The 17,615-nt window shown below is 35.4% G+C and overlaps 1 protein-coding gene across 1 annotated transcript in view; it reads right to left on the reverse strand.

The window, feature by feature from the left end:
• The window catches only part of CSMD3 (CUB and Sushi multiple domains 3), a gene marked incomplete at its 5' end in the record, with an annotated part of 687,334 nt that overhangs the window by 151,261 nt on the left and 518,458 nt on the right, over positions 1 to 17,615 (reverse strand). Inside the window, 3 exons of the mRNA XM_081322366.1 lie at positions 7,524 to 7,727; positions 9,086 to 9,181; positions 12,423 to 12,536. Of these exons, the coding sequence (XP_081178492.1) occupies positions 7,524 to 7,727; positions 9,086 to 9,181; positions 12,423 to 12,536 (414 nt within the window). The remainder of the gene's footprint in view (positions 1 to 7,523; positions 7,728 to 9,085; positions 9,182 to 12,422; positions 12,537 to 17,615) is intronic.

Consider the following 17,615-nt stretch of genomic DNA (forward strand, 5'->3'; position numbering starts at 1 on the left):
ATAGTTTGAACATTCTTTGGCACTGCCTTTCTTTGGAATTGGAATGTAAACTGATCTTTTCCAATCCTGTGGCCACTGTTGAGTTTTCCAAATTTGCTGGCAAATTGAGTGTAGCACTTTTACTGCACTGTCTTTTAAGATTTTGAATAGCTCAGCTGGAATACTGTCACCTCCACTAGCTTTGTTGTTGTTCAGCTTTTCTAAGGCCCACTTCACTTCACATTCTAGGATGTCTGGCTCGAGGTCAGTGACCACCTCATTGTGATTATCAGGGACGTTAAGCTCATTCTTGTATAGTTCTTCTGTGTAATTTTGCCACCTCTTCTTAATCTCTTCTGCCTCTGTTAGGTCCCTGCCATTTTGGTCCTTTATCATGCCCATTTTTGCATTAAACGTTCCCTTCATCTCTCCAATTTTCTTGAAAAGATCTCTGGTCCTCCCTATTCTATTGTTTTCTTCTATTTCTTTGCACTGTTCATTTAAGAAGGCATTCTTATCTCTTCTAGCTATTCTCTGGAATTCTGCATTCAATTGGGCGTATCTATGTTTTTCTCCCTTGACTTTCGCTTCCCTCCTTTCCTCAGCTATTTGCAAAGCTTCCTCAGACAGCCATTTTGCTTTCTTGCATTTCTTTTTCTTTGGGATGGTTTTGGTTGCTACCTCTTGTACAATGTCGTGAACCTCTGTCCATAGTTCTTCAGGCACTCTGTCTATCAGATCTAATTCCTTAAATCTATTTGTCACCTCTACTGTATATTCAACAGGGATATGATTTAATTCATACCTGAGTGGCCTAGTGCTTTTCCCTACTTACTTCAGTTTAAGCCTAAACTTTGCAAGGAGAAGCTCATGGTCTGAGCCACACTCAGCTCCTGGTCTTGTTTTTACTGACTGTATAGTGCTTCTCCATCTTTGGCTGCAGAGCATATAGTCAATCTGATTTCTGTGTTGACTGTCTGGTGATGTCCATGTGTAGAGCCGTCTCTTGGGTTGTTGGAAAAGAGTGTTTGCTATCACCATCGTATTCTCTTGACAAAATTCTATCAGCCTGTGCCCTGCTTCATTTTGTACTCCAAGGCCAAACTTGCCTGTTATTCCAGTTATCTTTTGGCTTCCTACTTTAGCATTCCAATCCCCCATGATGATAAGGACATCGTTTTTTGGTGTTAGTTCTATAAGGTGCTGTAGGGCTTCGTAGAACCGGTCAATTTCATCCTCTTTAGCACTGGTGGTTGGGGCATAGACTTGGACTACTGTGATATTGAATGGTTTGCCTTGGATTCGAACTTAGATCATTCTGTCATTTTGAGGATTGTATCCCAGTATTGCTTTTCCTACTCTTTTATTGACTATGAAGGCTACTCCATTTCTTCTGAGGGATTCTTGTCCGCAGTAGTATACCTGATGGTCATCTGAATTAAATTCACCCATTCCTGTCCATTTTAGTTCGCTGATACCTAAGATGTCGATGTTCAGTCTTGTCATCTCTTGTTTGACCACGTCCAGCTTTCCTTGATTCATGGATCTTACATTCCAGGTTCCTATGGAGAAAAAATCTTTACAGCATCGGACTTTCCTTTCACCACCAGACACATCCACAGCTGAGCGTCCTTTCGGCTTTGGCCCAGTCGCTTCATTCTTTCTGGCGCTACTAGTACTAGCCCTCTGCTCTTCCCCAGTAGCATATTGGACGCCTTCCGACCTGAGGGGCTCATCTTCCAGCGTCATATCGTTTTGCCTTTTGGTACTGTCCATAGGGTTTTCATGGCAAAGATACTGGAGTGGGTTGCCATTTACTTCTCCAGTGGATCACGTTTTGTCAGAACTCTCGGCTATGACCTGTCCGTCTTGGGTGGCCCTGCACGGCATAGCTCATAGCTTCATTGAATTACACAAGCCCCTTCGCCACGACAAGGCAGTAATCCATGAAGGGGTATATATATATATATATATATATATATATATATATATATATATATATATATATATATAAGGGACGCGGTGGCTCAGTGGGTTAGGACGCTGAGCTTGTCGATCAGAAGGTCGGCAGTTTGGTGGTTCGAATCCCGAGTGCCGCGTAACAGAGTGAGCGCCTGTTACTCGTCCCATCGTCCCAGCTTCTGCTAACCTAGCAGTTCGAAAGCACGTAAAAATGCAAGTAGAAAAATAGGGACCACTACAGTGGGAAGGTAACAGCGTTCCGTGTGCCTTTGGCGTCTAGTCATGCTGGCCACATGACCACGGAGACGTCCTCGGACAAGCGCTGGCTCTTCGGCTTTGAAACGGAGATGAGCACCGGCCCCTAGAGTTGGAAACGACTAGTACGCATGTGCGGGGGAACCTTTACCTTTAATATATATATATATATATATATATATATATATATATATATATATATATATATATATATATATATATATATATATATATATATATATATATATATATATATATATATATCTAATAAAGAGAGAAAGGGCCTAGGGGTTAAAACAACTGCCTAATATATAATTAGCCCAGGTTCAAATCTCAGGTAAAGGGTATGACTGACTGATGAGAACAAAATAAGTTCGAAATGGCCATATCAGCCTCCCTAATTCTTTATTAGCAATTTGAATAATTTACACACACACACACATAGATATATATATGTGTGTGTGTGTGTATGTGTATATGTATATGTGTGTATGTGTACACACACACACACACATTTCATAGATCATAAATATGGTTTGCATCCACTACAGATATCTATTCTAATGACAGTAATATCAGACATAAATAGAAAGAATGCAGTTGGGTCCTGCATTGATATTTGATGCTAAACATAAATGATACTTTCGGTCAAGCCACTAGACATTCTAATATAATCACATTAGGCTGTCATCTAAATACAGACATGCTAGAGTTTTAATAGCTTGAAGAAATGATTGATGAGAAGTTTTATCAGCACTATTAGTAGCCAATATATCATTCTGGAAGAAGAGTATTATTAAGTCCTGTGGCTCATTTCATTAGATGCAAATATGAGAACTTGAAGAATATGTAGAAGAAAGAAACTTATCTGAGTAATGAATACAGGAGTTACATTTTGTAGTGCACATAACTGATAAAATCTGTCAAGGACTACATGAATAAACTAAAGGTCAGTGTCACTTAAACAGTTTAAATAATTACTGGTAAAAGCAAAAGCAGACACAATGACTGATAACTGATATCTGTAAGGAAACATTGAGCTATCTGCTAGCAAGCCATGGCCATGTATAGCATTTCAATTACTAAACTCATTTTCTAACTGCATGCTTGTGTTAGAAGAGCAGTCTGCATGTATGAATAATATTTTGGGCTTGTAAAACTACGACAATAAAATATTTTTTTAAAAAATATTTAATTCATTCAGTGAAGAAGCTGCTCTATAACAACAGTTACTCTAACTGTACATGTGATAAAAACAAGTAAAGGACATACATTAGACTTCTCCTCCATCAGTTGCATTACCAGTTTGCTTCTGGGTCCAATTCAACGTACTAGTTTTAACCTAGCCCTACATGGAATGGGTCCAGGTTATCTGAGGGACCATCTCTCTCTGATTATATCTATTTGTCCCATTAGGTCTCATCTGCTAAATAATTCCATCTGATAGGGCTTAGGAGATAAGCCTTTTTTTCCCACGGGATCCACTCTTTGGAACATCCTCCTCCCTGAGATCAGGTTAGCCCCAACCCTTGTGATCTTCCAGAAATCACTTAAAACATGTTTTTTCAATAGGTCTGGGGTTCTTTTGGCAACAGAGACCTTGCATGCTGGCTACATCATGTGTAACCTTTAATGCATTCCCTTTAATGATCTGCAAGCCCACCTACACAGTAGCTTTAGACAAAATAGTGTCCAGTGCAATCTATGAGCTAAAAACCCCTGAATGATAACCATATTTATTTATTTATTTTATTTTAATTCCATTTATATCCCGCCCTTCTCCGAAGACTCAGGGCGGCTTACAAGCTTAGCAGTAGCCTTCATTCTATGTATATGCCTGCTTATTAGGGCTTTCACACGCACCCCAAGCGGCATTATTACAAAGTCAGCTTAATTGCCCCCAACAATCTGGGTCCTCATTTTACCTACCTCGGAAGGATGGAAGGCTGAGTCAACCTTGAGCCTGGTGGGATGCGAACCTGCAATAACTGCAGGCAGCTGGTGTTACTTAAGGAGGCATTAGCCCACTGCTCCACCAAGGCTCCCAGAAGGATAGACAAGAGCCTCTGTCCCTGAAATCTAGATTCACCGATTACTCATTAACATTTTCCCCCAAAGCTGCTCTTGAGAAAACATCTACTCCAAGATGTTTGATCTAATCATCTTTCACTGCATCGCTCAACTTGCAGTGCTTATGCTGAGCATTTGTAGCACACTCTGTGATTCAGATGCCAGTGTTGATTTTGGATTATGAACAACTGTCTACACAAAGGGATGAATGTAGCTTTTAAAATATAGCCTAAATTCCTAGTTAAGAATAATTCAATATTTTCACCTCCCATGCTGTTGCTGCTACATCGTCCTCATTTCTGGAGTCTGTCTTGGTTAGGAAAAAAGGCGCACTGCTTCTTCATCTATTTGGAGTAGACCAATATTTCTGAATCTTAACAATTTTAAGATGCATGAACTTCAACTCCCAGAATTCTCCATCAAACACGCTGGTTGGGGAACTCTGTGCCTTGAAGTTCACACATCTTCAAATCATCAAGATGAGAAACTTAGCACTAGACAATGATTTCAAAACAAGAATGAGCAAATTCTGCTGGTATCATGGCCACTATCTTTGAAGGAATATAATGATTAAAAAGGAATATGGAAACCTTTCAATTTTTTTAAAAAGTAAGATTTGTCTATAGTAATGCAAGCATGTATTTTCAAAATAGGATCTGAGTAAACAAAGTTTATATATTGTTGTTGTTAGTTGCGAAGTCGTGTCCGACCCATCGCAACCCTATGGACAATGTTCCTCCAGGCCTTCCTGTCCTCTACCATCTTCTGGAGTCCATTTAAGCTCACGCCTACTGCTTCAGTTACTCCATCCAGCCACCTCATTCTCTGTCGTCCCCTTCTTCTATTGCCCTCAATCTTTCCCAGCATTAGGCTCTTCTCCAGTGAGTCCTTCCTTCTCATTAGGTGGCCAAAGTATTTGAGTTTTAGCTTCAGGATCTGGCCTTCTAAAGAGCAGTCAGGGTTGATCTCCTCTAGGACTGACCGGTTTGATCGCCTTGCAGTCCAAGGAACTTGCAGGAGTCTTCTCCAGCACCAGAGTTCAAAGGCTTCAATTCTTTGGTGCTCAGCCTTTCTTATGGTCCAGCTTTCACTGCCATACATTGCAACTGGGAAGACCATAGCCTTGACTATACGCACTTTTGTTGACAGGGTGATGTCTCTGCTTTTTAGTGTGCTGTCTAGATTTGCCATGGCTTTCCTCCCAAGGAGCAAGGGTCTTTTAATTTCTTGGCTACAGTCCCCATCTGCAGTGATCTTGGAGCCCAGGAAAATAAAATCTGTCACTACCTCCATTTCTTCCCCATCTATTTGCCAGGAATTGAGAGGGCAGGATGCCATGATCTTGGTTTTCTTAATGTTTAGTTTCAACCCAAGTTTTGCACTCTCCTTCTTCACTCGCAACAAGAGGCTCTTTAGTTCCTCTTCACTTTCTGCCATTAGAGTGGTATCATCTGCATATCTTAGGTTGTTGATGTTTCTTCCGGCAATCTTAATTCCAACTTTTGATTCATCTAGCCCTGCCTTTCTCATGATGTGCTCTGCATATAAGTTAAATAGGCAAGGTGACAGTATACAGCCTTGCTGGACTCCTTTCCCAATTTTGAACCAATCAGTGGTTCCGTGTCCACACACACACACACTCTCACATATATATATATATATATATATATATATATATATATATATATATATATATATATATATATATATATATATATATATATATATATATATATATATATGTAGATCTAGAGTCTCGGGTTTCTTCCCGCGTTCCTTTCATCTTCAGAAAGTTGTGGCGACGTTTCGACGAAATCCCATCCGTCATCATCAGGCCGGAGTGTTCCTCCTGCTGCTTCCAGGAGCAATGCGAGACCACGCATTGCTCCTGGAAGCAGCAGGAGGAACACTCCGGCCTGATGATGACGGATGGGATTTCGTCGAAACGTCGCCACAACTTTCTGAAGATGAAAGGAACGCGGGAAGAAACCCGAGACTCTAGATCTACACATACAGACACCCGCGAGAATCTACGAAAACATATATATATATATATATATATATATATATATATATATATATATATATATATATATATATATATATATATATATATATATATATATATATATATATATATATATATATATATATATATATATATATATGTTTTAATTTAATGCAATTGTTTAAATTTAACTGGCTCACAAAAACATAAAGTAGGAGTTAAATGAATACAAAGATTGTAAAAGTGGGTCTTTTACACTTGTTTCTACTATGAAATGCATTCCTCTGAGAATTGTATTTGGCCTTTAATTTCTCTTTCCATAATGACAATATTTTTCCCCCAGGTGATGCTATTGTTTGCACTTTACTTACTCATATAACTGGTATATTATATTCCTAGTTAAATTAAACAGTGAAGATTTATATATACAGTATATATATATACTAATGGACAAGAGGTAGTGGAGTAAGCCAGAATAGAAACTTGGGAAAAAAGACAGGAAAAAAAATCTCTTCTGTGTTTTATGCTTCTTAAAACTTTTTATTGAGAAAACCTTTGACATGTTTACTGTTGTTACATTTTTTGTACTGTTGCGTGCCATGTGGAGTCACTTTTTATGAAACAAGTGACCACAGAAATAAAATAAATAAGGGAAGGACAAACACGGGTGCTGATCCCACCTGCCCCCCATCCCCAATATGTTACTGCTGTACATACTGCATTTTTTTACTACTTTATTTTAATCAGTTGACCAGTTTTATTGGTTTATTTTAATCAGTTTAATCAGCTGAGCTGGAGTGTATTGTGCTTAGATCAAGTGCAATTGAAGAAACAAATAAATATATAAATAAACAGACAAACAAACAAACAAACAAATATAATGCAGATATGTCACTGTTTATGGATGAATCAGGTTCTTCACCAACCTGAAGGAAATGCGGGTCCCTTGCAATTTGGAAGAGTGTGCCTTTCCTCTTAGTTATGGCAACTTAAAAAATCTTAAAAGCAGGAGAGCATGTTGTTACAATGCTATAGGCTTTATCAAAGATTCGAATGAACAGGTCATTATATCTTGAAGTACAAAGATATATATACACATACACACACACACATACACACATACATACATACATACATATACACACATATACATATACATACACACACACACATATACATACATATATACATACATACACACACACACACACACACACACACTGCAAATAACTGAATTTTCGCTACTCACCAACACATGTAGGAAGGGTATCGTTCCACTGTGCCAATGCATTGGGCACTGTGTCGCATCTAATCGCCATTGACCCATACAGTATGTAGCCTGGATTACATTCAAAAAGAACCAACGAACCAACTGCAAACTCATTTCCAATTCTTTTCCCAAATCGTGGTTCGGGCACCGAACTGCACTGTGTTGAACTTGTTCTTGGAACCGCTAAAAACACAGTAGAGAAAATGCATACTGCTTCATGATAGAAAATGAGATAATCCTAAATATATTTATCACAGTTTCAAATAAGAGGCTCAAATACCTGGAAATGTCTAGAAAAACTTCCATTCCCATTAGATAACAGAACAATTGTAGAAAGCATTTCACAAAATAATATGGAAAGTACTGCTTTATTGAATTAATATACAAAGCAAAATTCCTGTTTCTGTGACAGGTAGATATTTAAATTGATTAGCTACATTTTTATGAATCTCTGCTTGTCATATTGATATTCAGATTTATAAACAGCTGGGTTATAGTAGCAAATGTTGACATGCAATTATTTTTAAAGTGTCTGATCCATTTATAAAAAGGAAAACAATGAAAAGCTGTATTCTTATATATACTGGATTACCCCCACTTTTTTCTTCATGGATCAGATTGCCTTGTAAATCAAAGAACATATTTTAATATTTAATAACAAAGTTATTTCTACTGCTCAATATAATATCACTGTCTACTGTATATTCAGATATAGAAATATATATCTGAGCAAAAGTTTAGATTGTATATTAATAGATAAGATTATAACTGAAATAGCAAAAAAGGCTTGTCATCACTTTTCCCCTTTAGATTTCAACCATTTTTTAAATTATGAAAGCATTGCAGAAAAATGCAAAAAAGAGAAAGAAAAAGAAAGGAGGGAGGGAGGGAGGGAAGGAGGAAGGAAGGAAGGAAGGAAGGAAGGAAGGAAGGAAGGAAGGAAGGAAGGAAGGAAGGAAGGAAGGAAGGAAGGAAAGGAGGAAAGAATCAAGGGAGGGATAGAGAGAGGGAGAAAGGAGGAAAATGAACAAAATGAAAGAGGAAAGAAAGAAAGAAAGAAGAAAGAAAGAAAGAAAGAAAGAAAGAAAGAAAGAAAGAAAGAGGGAGGGAGGGAGGGAGGGAGGGAGGGAGGCGAGAGAGGGAAAGTAACTTTTTTTGCAGCATTCCTACTAACTTGGCAGATTTTCTGGTTAAACACAAAAAGACTTGAGGTTAAACTTTGAAGTTTGGGTTAAACACAAAAGACTTTGGAGTAGATCTGTGGGCTACTGCTTAAATATCCTCTGCAACATTCAATTTAGTTCATTCTGTTTAGGCCCCAGTGCATTCCAGCACTGACCTTTAGATTTTATATCCTTTAGATATTCCTATATGTTCTTCAGAATGTTTAATACTGAAAATATTCAAAATAATCAGACATAGTATTGTAACAGTAATATGGCATTTTTTTTAAAAAAAACAACCTCTAAAAGGTCAATAAAAGGTGAGAAATTAGCAAATCAAATTAATTGAAACATGTTAGAAGTATTTATGTCTCATACCTTGATAAACGAAGTGAAATCCTTTGGCTGTAACAGGTCCGACTGAAGTAAATCGGACAGTTATCTGGTTTCTTGAGCTCAATGGAAGGGATTCTCCTACTCAAGAAAACAAACACCGCACCTCAGAAACAATTTTCTGTCAAGAATCCTACAATATCATTTGCTGAATATTTCAAAGAAGAGCACAGATTCTTATCCTCCTATAAGTATCTTGTATAAAATGAGGGACTTTTTTTTCAATTAGAGTCTATAAAAAATAATGGCCTTTGCTTATTATTTCATTGTTTACTACACTGTTTCAAAGCTTTGGGATAGATATGGGGAACTAGAAGATACATAAAAATTATGTTCATGAATAATTTTTTGTTTGGCATTTTACATTTATTTCTTGATCTGTAAGATATCAGTAATAATGGAACAGTCTATTCAGGAAGAATGGATGTAACTATATTTTTAAGAGATGGGTTCAAAGGAACCCATGGGGGATTTGAATTAATGTAATTTTAATGCTTTTAAATGCTTGGTCTAAATTAGTGTTTCTCAATCTCAGCAACCTCATCAGTGGTGGGATTAAAATATGTGAACAACCGGTTCTCTGTGTGGATGCTGCTTCCAGAAGTCCATTCTGGGCCTGGGCAATAAAAAATTAGCTACCGGTTCTGCCGAAGTGGTGTGAATTGGCTGAATCCCTCCACTGAACTTTATAATTTATGGACTTCATCTCCCAGAATTCCTGAGCCTGCACACTTGCTGAGAAATTACAGGAACTGAAGTTCACATGCTTCAAAATTGCTGAGGTTGAAAAATACCAGACAACATAATTATTTCTATCTCTATAGAAATAAATTTTAATTTTCATAATCCTGCAAATTTGAAGTTTGAAGAATCAGAAGTCTATATCAACTGTATTAAACAGAACCACTTCCAACTATGGCAGTTCTTTCAAAAAAAGAAATGAACAATATTTCTTCTTTTAAAAATCTTCCTAATCTTAATTATTAAAATTAAAAACCAGAGGAAAAGATAAATATCTACTGTATTTCATCAATGGAAAGTGCTTTTTCTCTTATGGTGATTCCAAGGTTCTAAAATTTTATATTTCTTTAGAACTTTGTTTAAATCTTTTAAATTGATATCCTATGAGTGAGTTTCACTAAACATAAACTTAAGCTATTTAGCTACAATGATATCCTGCAACCATCTATTTTGGGGTTTGCCCTCTAACGATTTCAGGAAAATGTTCACAAGATGCATAATTCCTTTTTAATATATTCAGAATAGACCATCCTCTAATACATCTGCATTATATTTTGGGATACATAACAGTACAAGCTCTGCTTATATTAACTCAAAAGACAATTTGACATCAACTGTTCAGAACAAAATATGGATCCTATAATCTGTTCCAGCAGAACTCTTTATATAATCTGACAAATGTATCTATAAAGTTCATCATACTTATTTATGGTAGGGATTGTTTTGTGAGAAAAGACAGTTATGTGAAGAATATTTCATGAAAAATAATCTGATTTTGCCTGTATTAAATACTTCCAGATCTCACTGAAATGATGGAAGAATTAAATTCTTCAAGAATTTCAAAAAATACTAAATGTTGCCTGGGCCATATCAAATTTAACTTACATGAATGTGAGTATCCTAAGGAATGCATCAAAACTATACATGCCAAAATTATATACAGAGTAACAATAAATAAATAATATGCTGCTCCAGATGAAATATGTCAAATACATTGAATTCATCTGTGATTATTATGGTGTCTTGAAATCTGTTTGCATGAAAAATTATCAGATAAAATGCTAGTAACATTTTAGGGTAATTTCCATATTGCTCTCTCTTGGAATGAAAGGACTTTTTTTAAAAAAAAAAGTAAATAAATAATTACAGTGGCTCTGGAAGAAAGAATGTAAAGATTTTTCTCCCAAGCAGCGCTTCAAATAATATAATATACTACAGGAGAATACATAGCAGATAACTCTACCCTGCTTCTTTCGTGAAATATGAATGGCACTGAGAACTGATATTCACTTTACCGATTCTGATTAGATCCAACAAACTGACAAGGTATCAGTTTGCTTAAGAGTTTTCATCATTTCTAGGGGTCAGCTTGTGTCAGGCCAAAACAATCAGATCCACACATGAAGGGTTCAAGCTTCCTACTTTATTATATTCTGCCTATAATACATGAGTCTCCCAAGATTGCTTGCCTTCACTTGAGAACAAACAGATAAGGTTCCATGGAATTTAAGTGGGGGGTCAGTCCTAGTTCTCTTGTGACTGCACAGTGATTCAAGACTAATTCCCCACTTGACCTTGCTGATAGTTCTCCTACTTGCCTCGCTGATAGCTTCCCAACATCTTGGCATTGGCACAAAAGTGAAATTGTTCTGGATTGTGAAATTTAAAATGGTGGGGTTATCTTTTTTTAAAAAAATAAATAAATTCAGATGACATTCCATACTATATTTTCTTTGTGTAAAGAGTTGTGTCAATTCAAGTCAGCTATCTTTCAATTTAAATCTTCATATGTCATGATCCTATCATTAATATGAATGTAAATCACCAAAGATGAGGTGTAAACTACATATGCTCTTTTCTGAATGTATAACCGTCCTATAGGCACATCTCCAGCATTCTTTTAATTAACTACAGCTTTGACGATATTGCTAGTGGAAGAAGAGACTAGTCCTCATTGAATTTATCTCATGTTAGATGATGGAAGGAATACATTTATTTTCTTGCATGATGCAGTTCCAACAAGAACTGCATGTTATCTGTAATTAATTAAAATAATATGGAATTTGTCTCTGATTAATTATGTTAAAATTATTACCTTTGATGGGAAAGTGGATTTTAGATTACAGAGAAGTGGAAGCACTGTAATGTAACTATGTATTGTGCTGCAGCTCTTTTTAATCTTAAGAAATAGATGAATATTAATGACTACTGCTGTTTGATTTGTTAGAATAGTTACAAAAAACTTGTTTAAAGCCTGGAACATAAAGGGAAAAACATTAGAAACTCACACCTTATTTCTCTAATTATTTGCAAATAATTATTTCCTCAGTGTATAAAAATATAGAGTTTTTCCCCCAAAAAAACTTCTATAAAATAATTACTGATAATCTAAGGCACACATCACATTGTTTCTTCTTTCAACTGATTTCCCATAATCCCATAATAGTGTCAATTTAATCTTTTAATTTATGCACCCTCGATTGTTCTTCTATGTTCGAAACCAACTATGCTCAGCAGAACTATCCAGAGTAAAAGTCACTTAAATAAATAATGGATTTAGGACAGTTCTGTTATGAGATACCTGAATGTGATCCTGAGAGTGAAGATAATAAAGATGATTGCTGAGTTGGCCCGTCATATACTTCAACCACATCATGGAGAGATGTCTGGAAAAATACAAACTGGCCAAAAACCACTAAGAGATATAAAAACAAAAAGGAAAGGAAAGGTTGAATGAAATACTCTCTATTTTTTCATTTCTGGCCACATATACACTAAAGTTATACTGGTATATGAGACCATAATAGAATAGGTACGTGTGCAGTCATTTCTTTTTCAGTTCAGTAGGATAAAAGAGGATAAAAAGCAGCAGAATGAAGAATAAGTTGTAACAGTGGTGAGGGAAGATAAATAGGAAGAAATCTTTAGAACCAACATGGCTAACATAGGAAATTGCACAGAGGAAGATTTGGAACACTTCTTGTTCTCATTATGGTTAGCAAAAGCCAGATGCGAGCAAAGAATAAAAATAAATTAATTTGCCTAGAAAGAAAATTTATATCTTTTCCATTTGAATATCACAATATATAATTTTATTACAGTGTTGAATTTTAATTAATTTCAGTATTATTATTATTATTATTATTATTATTATTATTATTATTATTATTATTATTATTAGACATATTCTAAATGAACATGATTAGAATACATTAGCTTAAACGGATAAAAAGAAAAGCAGAAGAAAAAAAATGTGAAACATGGAACAAGGTGTGAGAAGTTTTGTATCAAAATATATTTTACTCTATACTATTTCCATCTTCCTTTAAAATATTAACATAATCCACAATGGTCTGAGAATCAGTGTCCCCACTAGATAATTGACGGCCAAACTGAAACTAAATCAATTAAGTAAAAATAGCAAACACAGGAAAATCCCTTTCACGCACTTCCTCAAACCCCCAAATAAATTACCCAGACCCAATCCATATATTAAAGGATAAAGTCTGCAAACACAGTGTTAATTAAATTACGTCCCCCAGAGGAACTGTATATTCACAACAATAAACTTACCTAAATACACACACACACACACACACACACACACACACACAGCCCTCAAGTGTCAGACTAGAATCAGCAGGTGACACCCCTGATAAGCTCCCCCTACAAAAAAAACTATTGCTGTACCCCATTTCTCTGCAGCCTGCCCCTAAATGCAAACTGTATTGCTTTTAGGAATAAATATTTCTTCTTTCCCCACAGTTTTTTGGATCTCATTTTTATTTCTTCTTCGAGCAGCCCTGGGTCGAATTGGAACTCCAAATTAGTTTTCTGACAAAGGTTATTTAAGAATTACTGTCGGAATATGAATAGCATATGAATGTCTACGATTGGTTTTTTTTTGGTTTTTTATACCTTGTACTTAGCTCTGGGAAGTCGGGGGGGGGTAGGGGGGAGGGGTAGGGAGGGAGGGATAGGGGAGGGCTAGGGGGGATTGTTAAAGATAAAATGTATGATAAAACTTTTCAATAAAAAAAAAGAATTACTGTCGGAATCCATTTATATCATATTCATAAATGTATGTTTAAAACATTATTCCATGGAATCTGCCATCTCCCGAGGAGGAAGGAACAAATGTGGATTTAGCATGCCTTAGGCATTTCAAAGATTCAGAGAAGCCTTTTGAACTGGGGGAACAAAAGGGAGGGCTAGGAAGGAAGAGCAATAACCATAAACTCCAAAGTTCCTTTTCCCACGAAAGGGATGACACAAGGTAAATGATGGGGGGCTGACCAAATGGGGTTAGGGAAGGGGGGTTGAACAGGGAACACTTTATAAGGTTTCAATTTGTAGAACAATATTAGATCCTGTCTTGTATTCCCACAGCCAAGCATGTCATAGTAAAGATTTCTTTTTGGACTAGAATTGGCTCCAAGAGTTTTGTCTTCCTAAGATGTGGTTTGGGGTGGGTTTTGACAATTACATTGGTTGGGATGTAAAGTTTCTATAATACAGAAGTGCAATGGCTAAGACTCTACAAAGGTGACTCTACAAATGCAATGGCTAAGACTCTACAAATTAACTGGAAAACTAGGCTATAAGGAAAACAAAACTTCCTAAAGTCACTAAAGTTATCTAGTTTTCTAAAAGTAACTTGGAAGAAAAGACAATTAATGAAAGAAATATCCATTCTCTTTTCAAAAAATGAAGAAAAAAATATTCCCTCTTTTTTTTTTTGGTCAGATTTCATCTCATTTATGGTTCCACTTCGGGGTACTTCAGAAGTGTTGGAACAGATTCAGTGAATAGCAAAAAGAATAAGCGGAAAACTAGAAATTAAACTCTATGTAGAGGTATGGGGAACTAGGAACAAAGGCAAAGTAATAATATCATAACATCAGAACAAGAAGGTATGCAACCTAAAAGAATCACAATTTGTTTTGCACTTGAGAGGATAAGATACAAAATAATGTACATATGTCCCAGGAAAACAGATTCCAATTGAATTTTATAGGAAAAAATAGTAGTTAGAGAAGTTTGACACAGGAATTTATTACCCATAGTATTGGTAAGTATTCACCTGGCAAGGATACTTTATATTAGATTCCTGCTCTGAGCAATGGTTGGACCCAATTTACCATAATGGTAAAAAGGGTAGGCCAGTTATATCAAATTTGGGGGAAAGAGTTATGTTATCTTGTATTTTTTCTACTGCTTTCCAAAGGACGATTATAATGCTACCAATCTAGAAATTTGTGGCCAATGCAGTCCTGGATACAATACCTTCAGCATGTTAACTATGTACAATGTATTCAGCAATGAAAGTCTCTGTTTTCATAGGACCTATGAAAATCCCTATAGTCATGCTGCCAAGTAGGTTGGAAAAATGCAGGCTTCAAATGGGCCAATAAACCTAATACTTGCTAGGCGAAAACTCTTTAAAAAAAGGAAAGTTTAGGAGAAGCCTAATTTATTCTGATTCTATCATCAGTCAGCTGAAGTTCTGTGCCCATTGAGAGTGGAGTAAAATTCACTATCACCATATTTTCCTTTTGCTCTCTTCTCCCCAGCTTTGGCATTTGCACTTCCTGCCTTCAGCACTTGTGTGGAGGGAAGAAAATTAGACACAATATTAGATTTGCCTTGGCAAGGTCAGAATACTATCAGAAGGGGAAATTAAGTTTAACTGATGGGCATGGAATATTATCCCAAACAGAACAGCATCTTTAAAAAGATTAACAAAGCAGGCTAGTTGGTTAGCTGTGCCTTCATCTGCATGAATGCACACAAATATATACCAAATTCCTTCAAATAGTCTATAGCATTTTTACCTGTTGTGTTTTTATAATGGATGATTTTAATGTTCAATGTTTTTATGTTGTAAGGTGCCCCGAGTCATTGGATATGAGATAGGTGGCAAATAATTTTTATAAATAAAATTTAGGAATTCATGACAAATGTTTTGAATGAGGTTATCTTGAAAAAACTGTTTCTGGTTAATTTTCTACCTCCAAAATGTTACATAATGTACAGAATAACCATCTGTGAATTATCTTAATTCATAGCTACATGTTCAGATATTTAAATACAGTATAAGTAAGTATATTATATTGTGAAAAACAAGGAATAGATTTCCACAATATAAACTGTTGATTGCTGTAAGCTTTCATAAAACATTTATGAAAAGCAACTGTCCTGACATAAAGCTATATCCTTGATATATAGAGAGTTATTTAAATTTCAAAAATTGTTCAGGAAGCTGTTAAAGGAAATTAATATAAATGTAGAATTTAACTGAACCCAGGATACAAATCTGAGGCTCACCATCACTGGAAAAAGATTCTTGTAAGAAATAAGTAATTGAATCTATGAGATAAAATAAATAAATTATAGAAAATATAACATTTAAAAAAAACCCTGTTTGTGAAAATAGCTTAAGTGAAAATAAGCTCTTTTTACAAATTGCAGACATTGGAAAATGTATGTCCACGCTTATTGTGATATTTCAATACTGGGTTTTTTTTGTCAAAGTTTGTTTTAAAATTAAATTGTAATTCAAGAATAGTATGAGTTTTTTTCTATAGATATTTAATTTTGTTTATTATATAATCCCTTTTTTAAAAAAGTAAAAAAAACAGAAGATATACTGTATCTCTATAGCACTGAATGTATACAAGTATGTATTTATGTCTATGCATTTCAACAAAAACATTTTTTTAGAAACAAAATCTAAAAAAACAATTAATGGAACATGTAGAGCCATGGGAAGTAAGAATGCATAGATCACACGATTTAAATAACCACTGTCACATCACATAAATCTCTGTATTATATCATTACAATTTTACATAATTTTGCAATACAACACATGTAAAAGGTATTCCACAATGAAACATACATTTTATACACTTTTGAGTTAGATATTTGTGGTTCATAATGGACACAAGGTCTTTAAGGTATGCATTTTAATACAAATCAACACAATAATACATTTCTCTGATCAGGTCACCTATCCCTTCCATTGTACCCAACATAAATGACATGTTCTCAAAAGTGTTTTTCAGTTCTCTCTCTCTCTCTCTCCGTCTGTCTCTCTCCCCTCCCTCTTTCCTTCCCTCCATCTCCCTCCCTCTTACTCTAATACTTATGAATCCAAAGCTTAAGACGTTCTTGCATCAATAACCCAAATCCATTATGCAGAGAAAAGACAATTATCTGTCACAAAACAAGTAACTTACTTACTGCTTTTATGGAAATGTTGGCATCAGCTATTTTAATTAAGTAATATTTATTAAGTATTAATATGCTCATTAATTTTCCATTATTGGATAATGCCAACAAAAGACAGTTTAAAGCCAATAAAGGCACATGCATTTGTATAAAATTGCTGAATTCTCCTCTGATTCAGCTCAAATTGCCAATAAAGTATGCTAACTTTCTGAAGATGGTTCTGATGAACTTGAGAATCATGACCTTTTCTTTACTATAGTTTTCTTCTGCATTTCTTTACCACAGTTAAATTTTCCTCAATAAAAAACCACAAATCAATAATATTGTTCCTTAAATGGCTGATATGTGCATAGCTGAAATCCCAAAAGTTAAAGGAGGAAAATGTTCTATTAAACATTCCATTAAAGACAAATGTGTCCATAAATATGATAAACTTACACTATAACTGAGTATCTGCATGCTCACACACACACAGTTCAATGTATACTTCATGTTTATTGCCCAAAGCAAACTGAATTATGCTTTGTGATCAAAAGTCTTT

Source organism: Vipera berus (assembly GCF_964194415.1).
Source record: "Vipera berus genome assembly, chromosome: 3".
Taxonomy (NCBI): Eukaryota; Metazoa; Chordata; class Lepidosauria; order Squamata; family Viperidae; genus Vipera; species Vipera berus.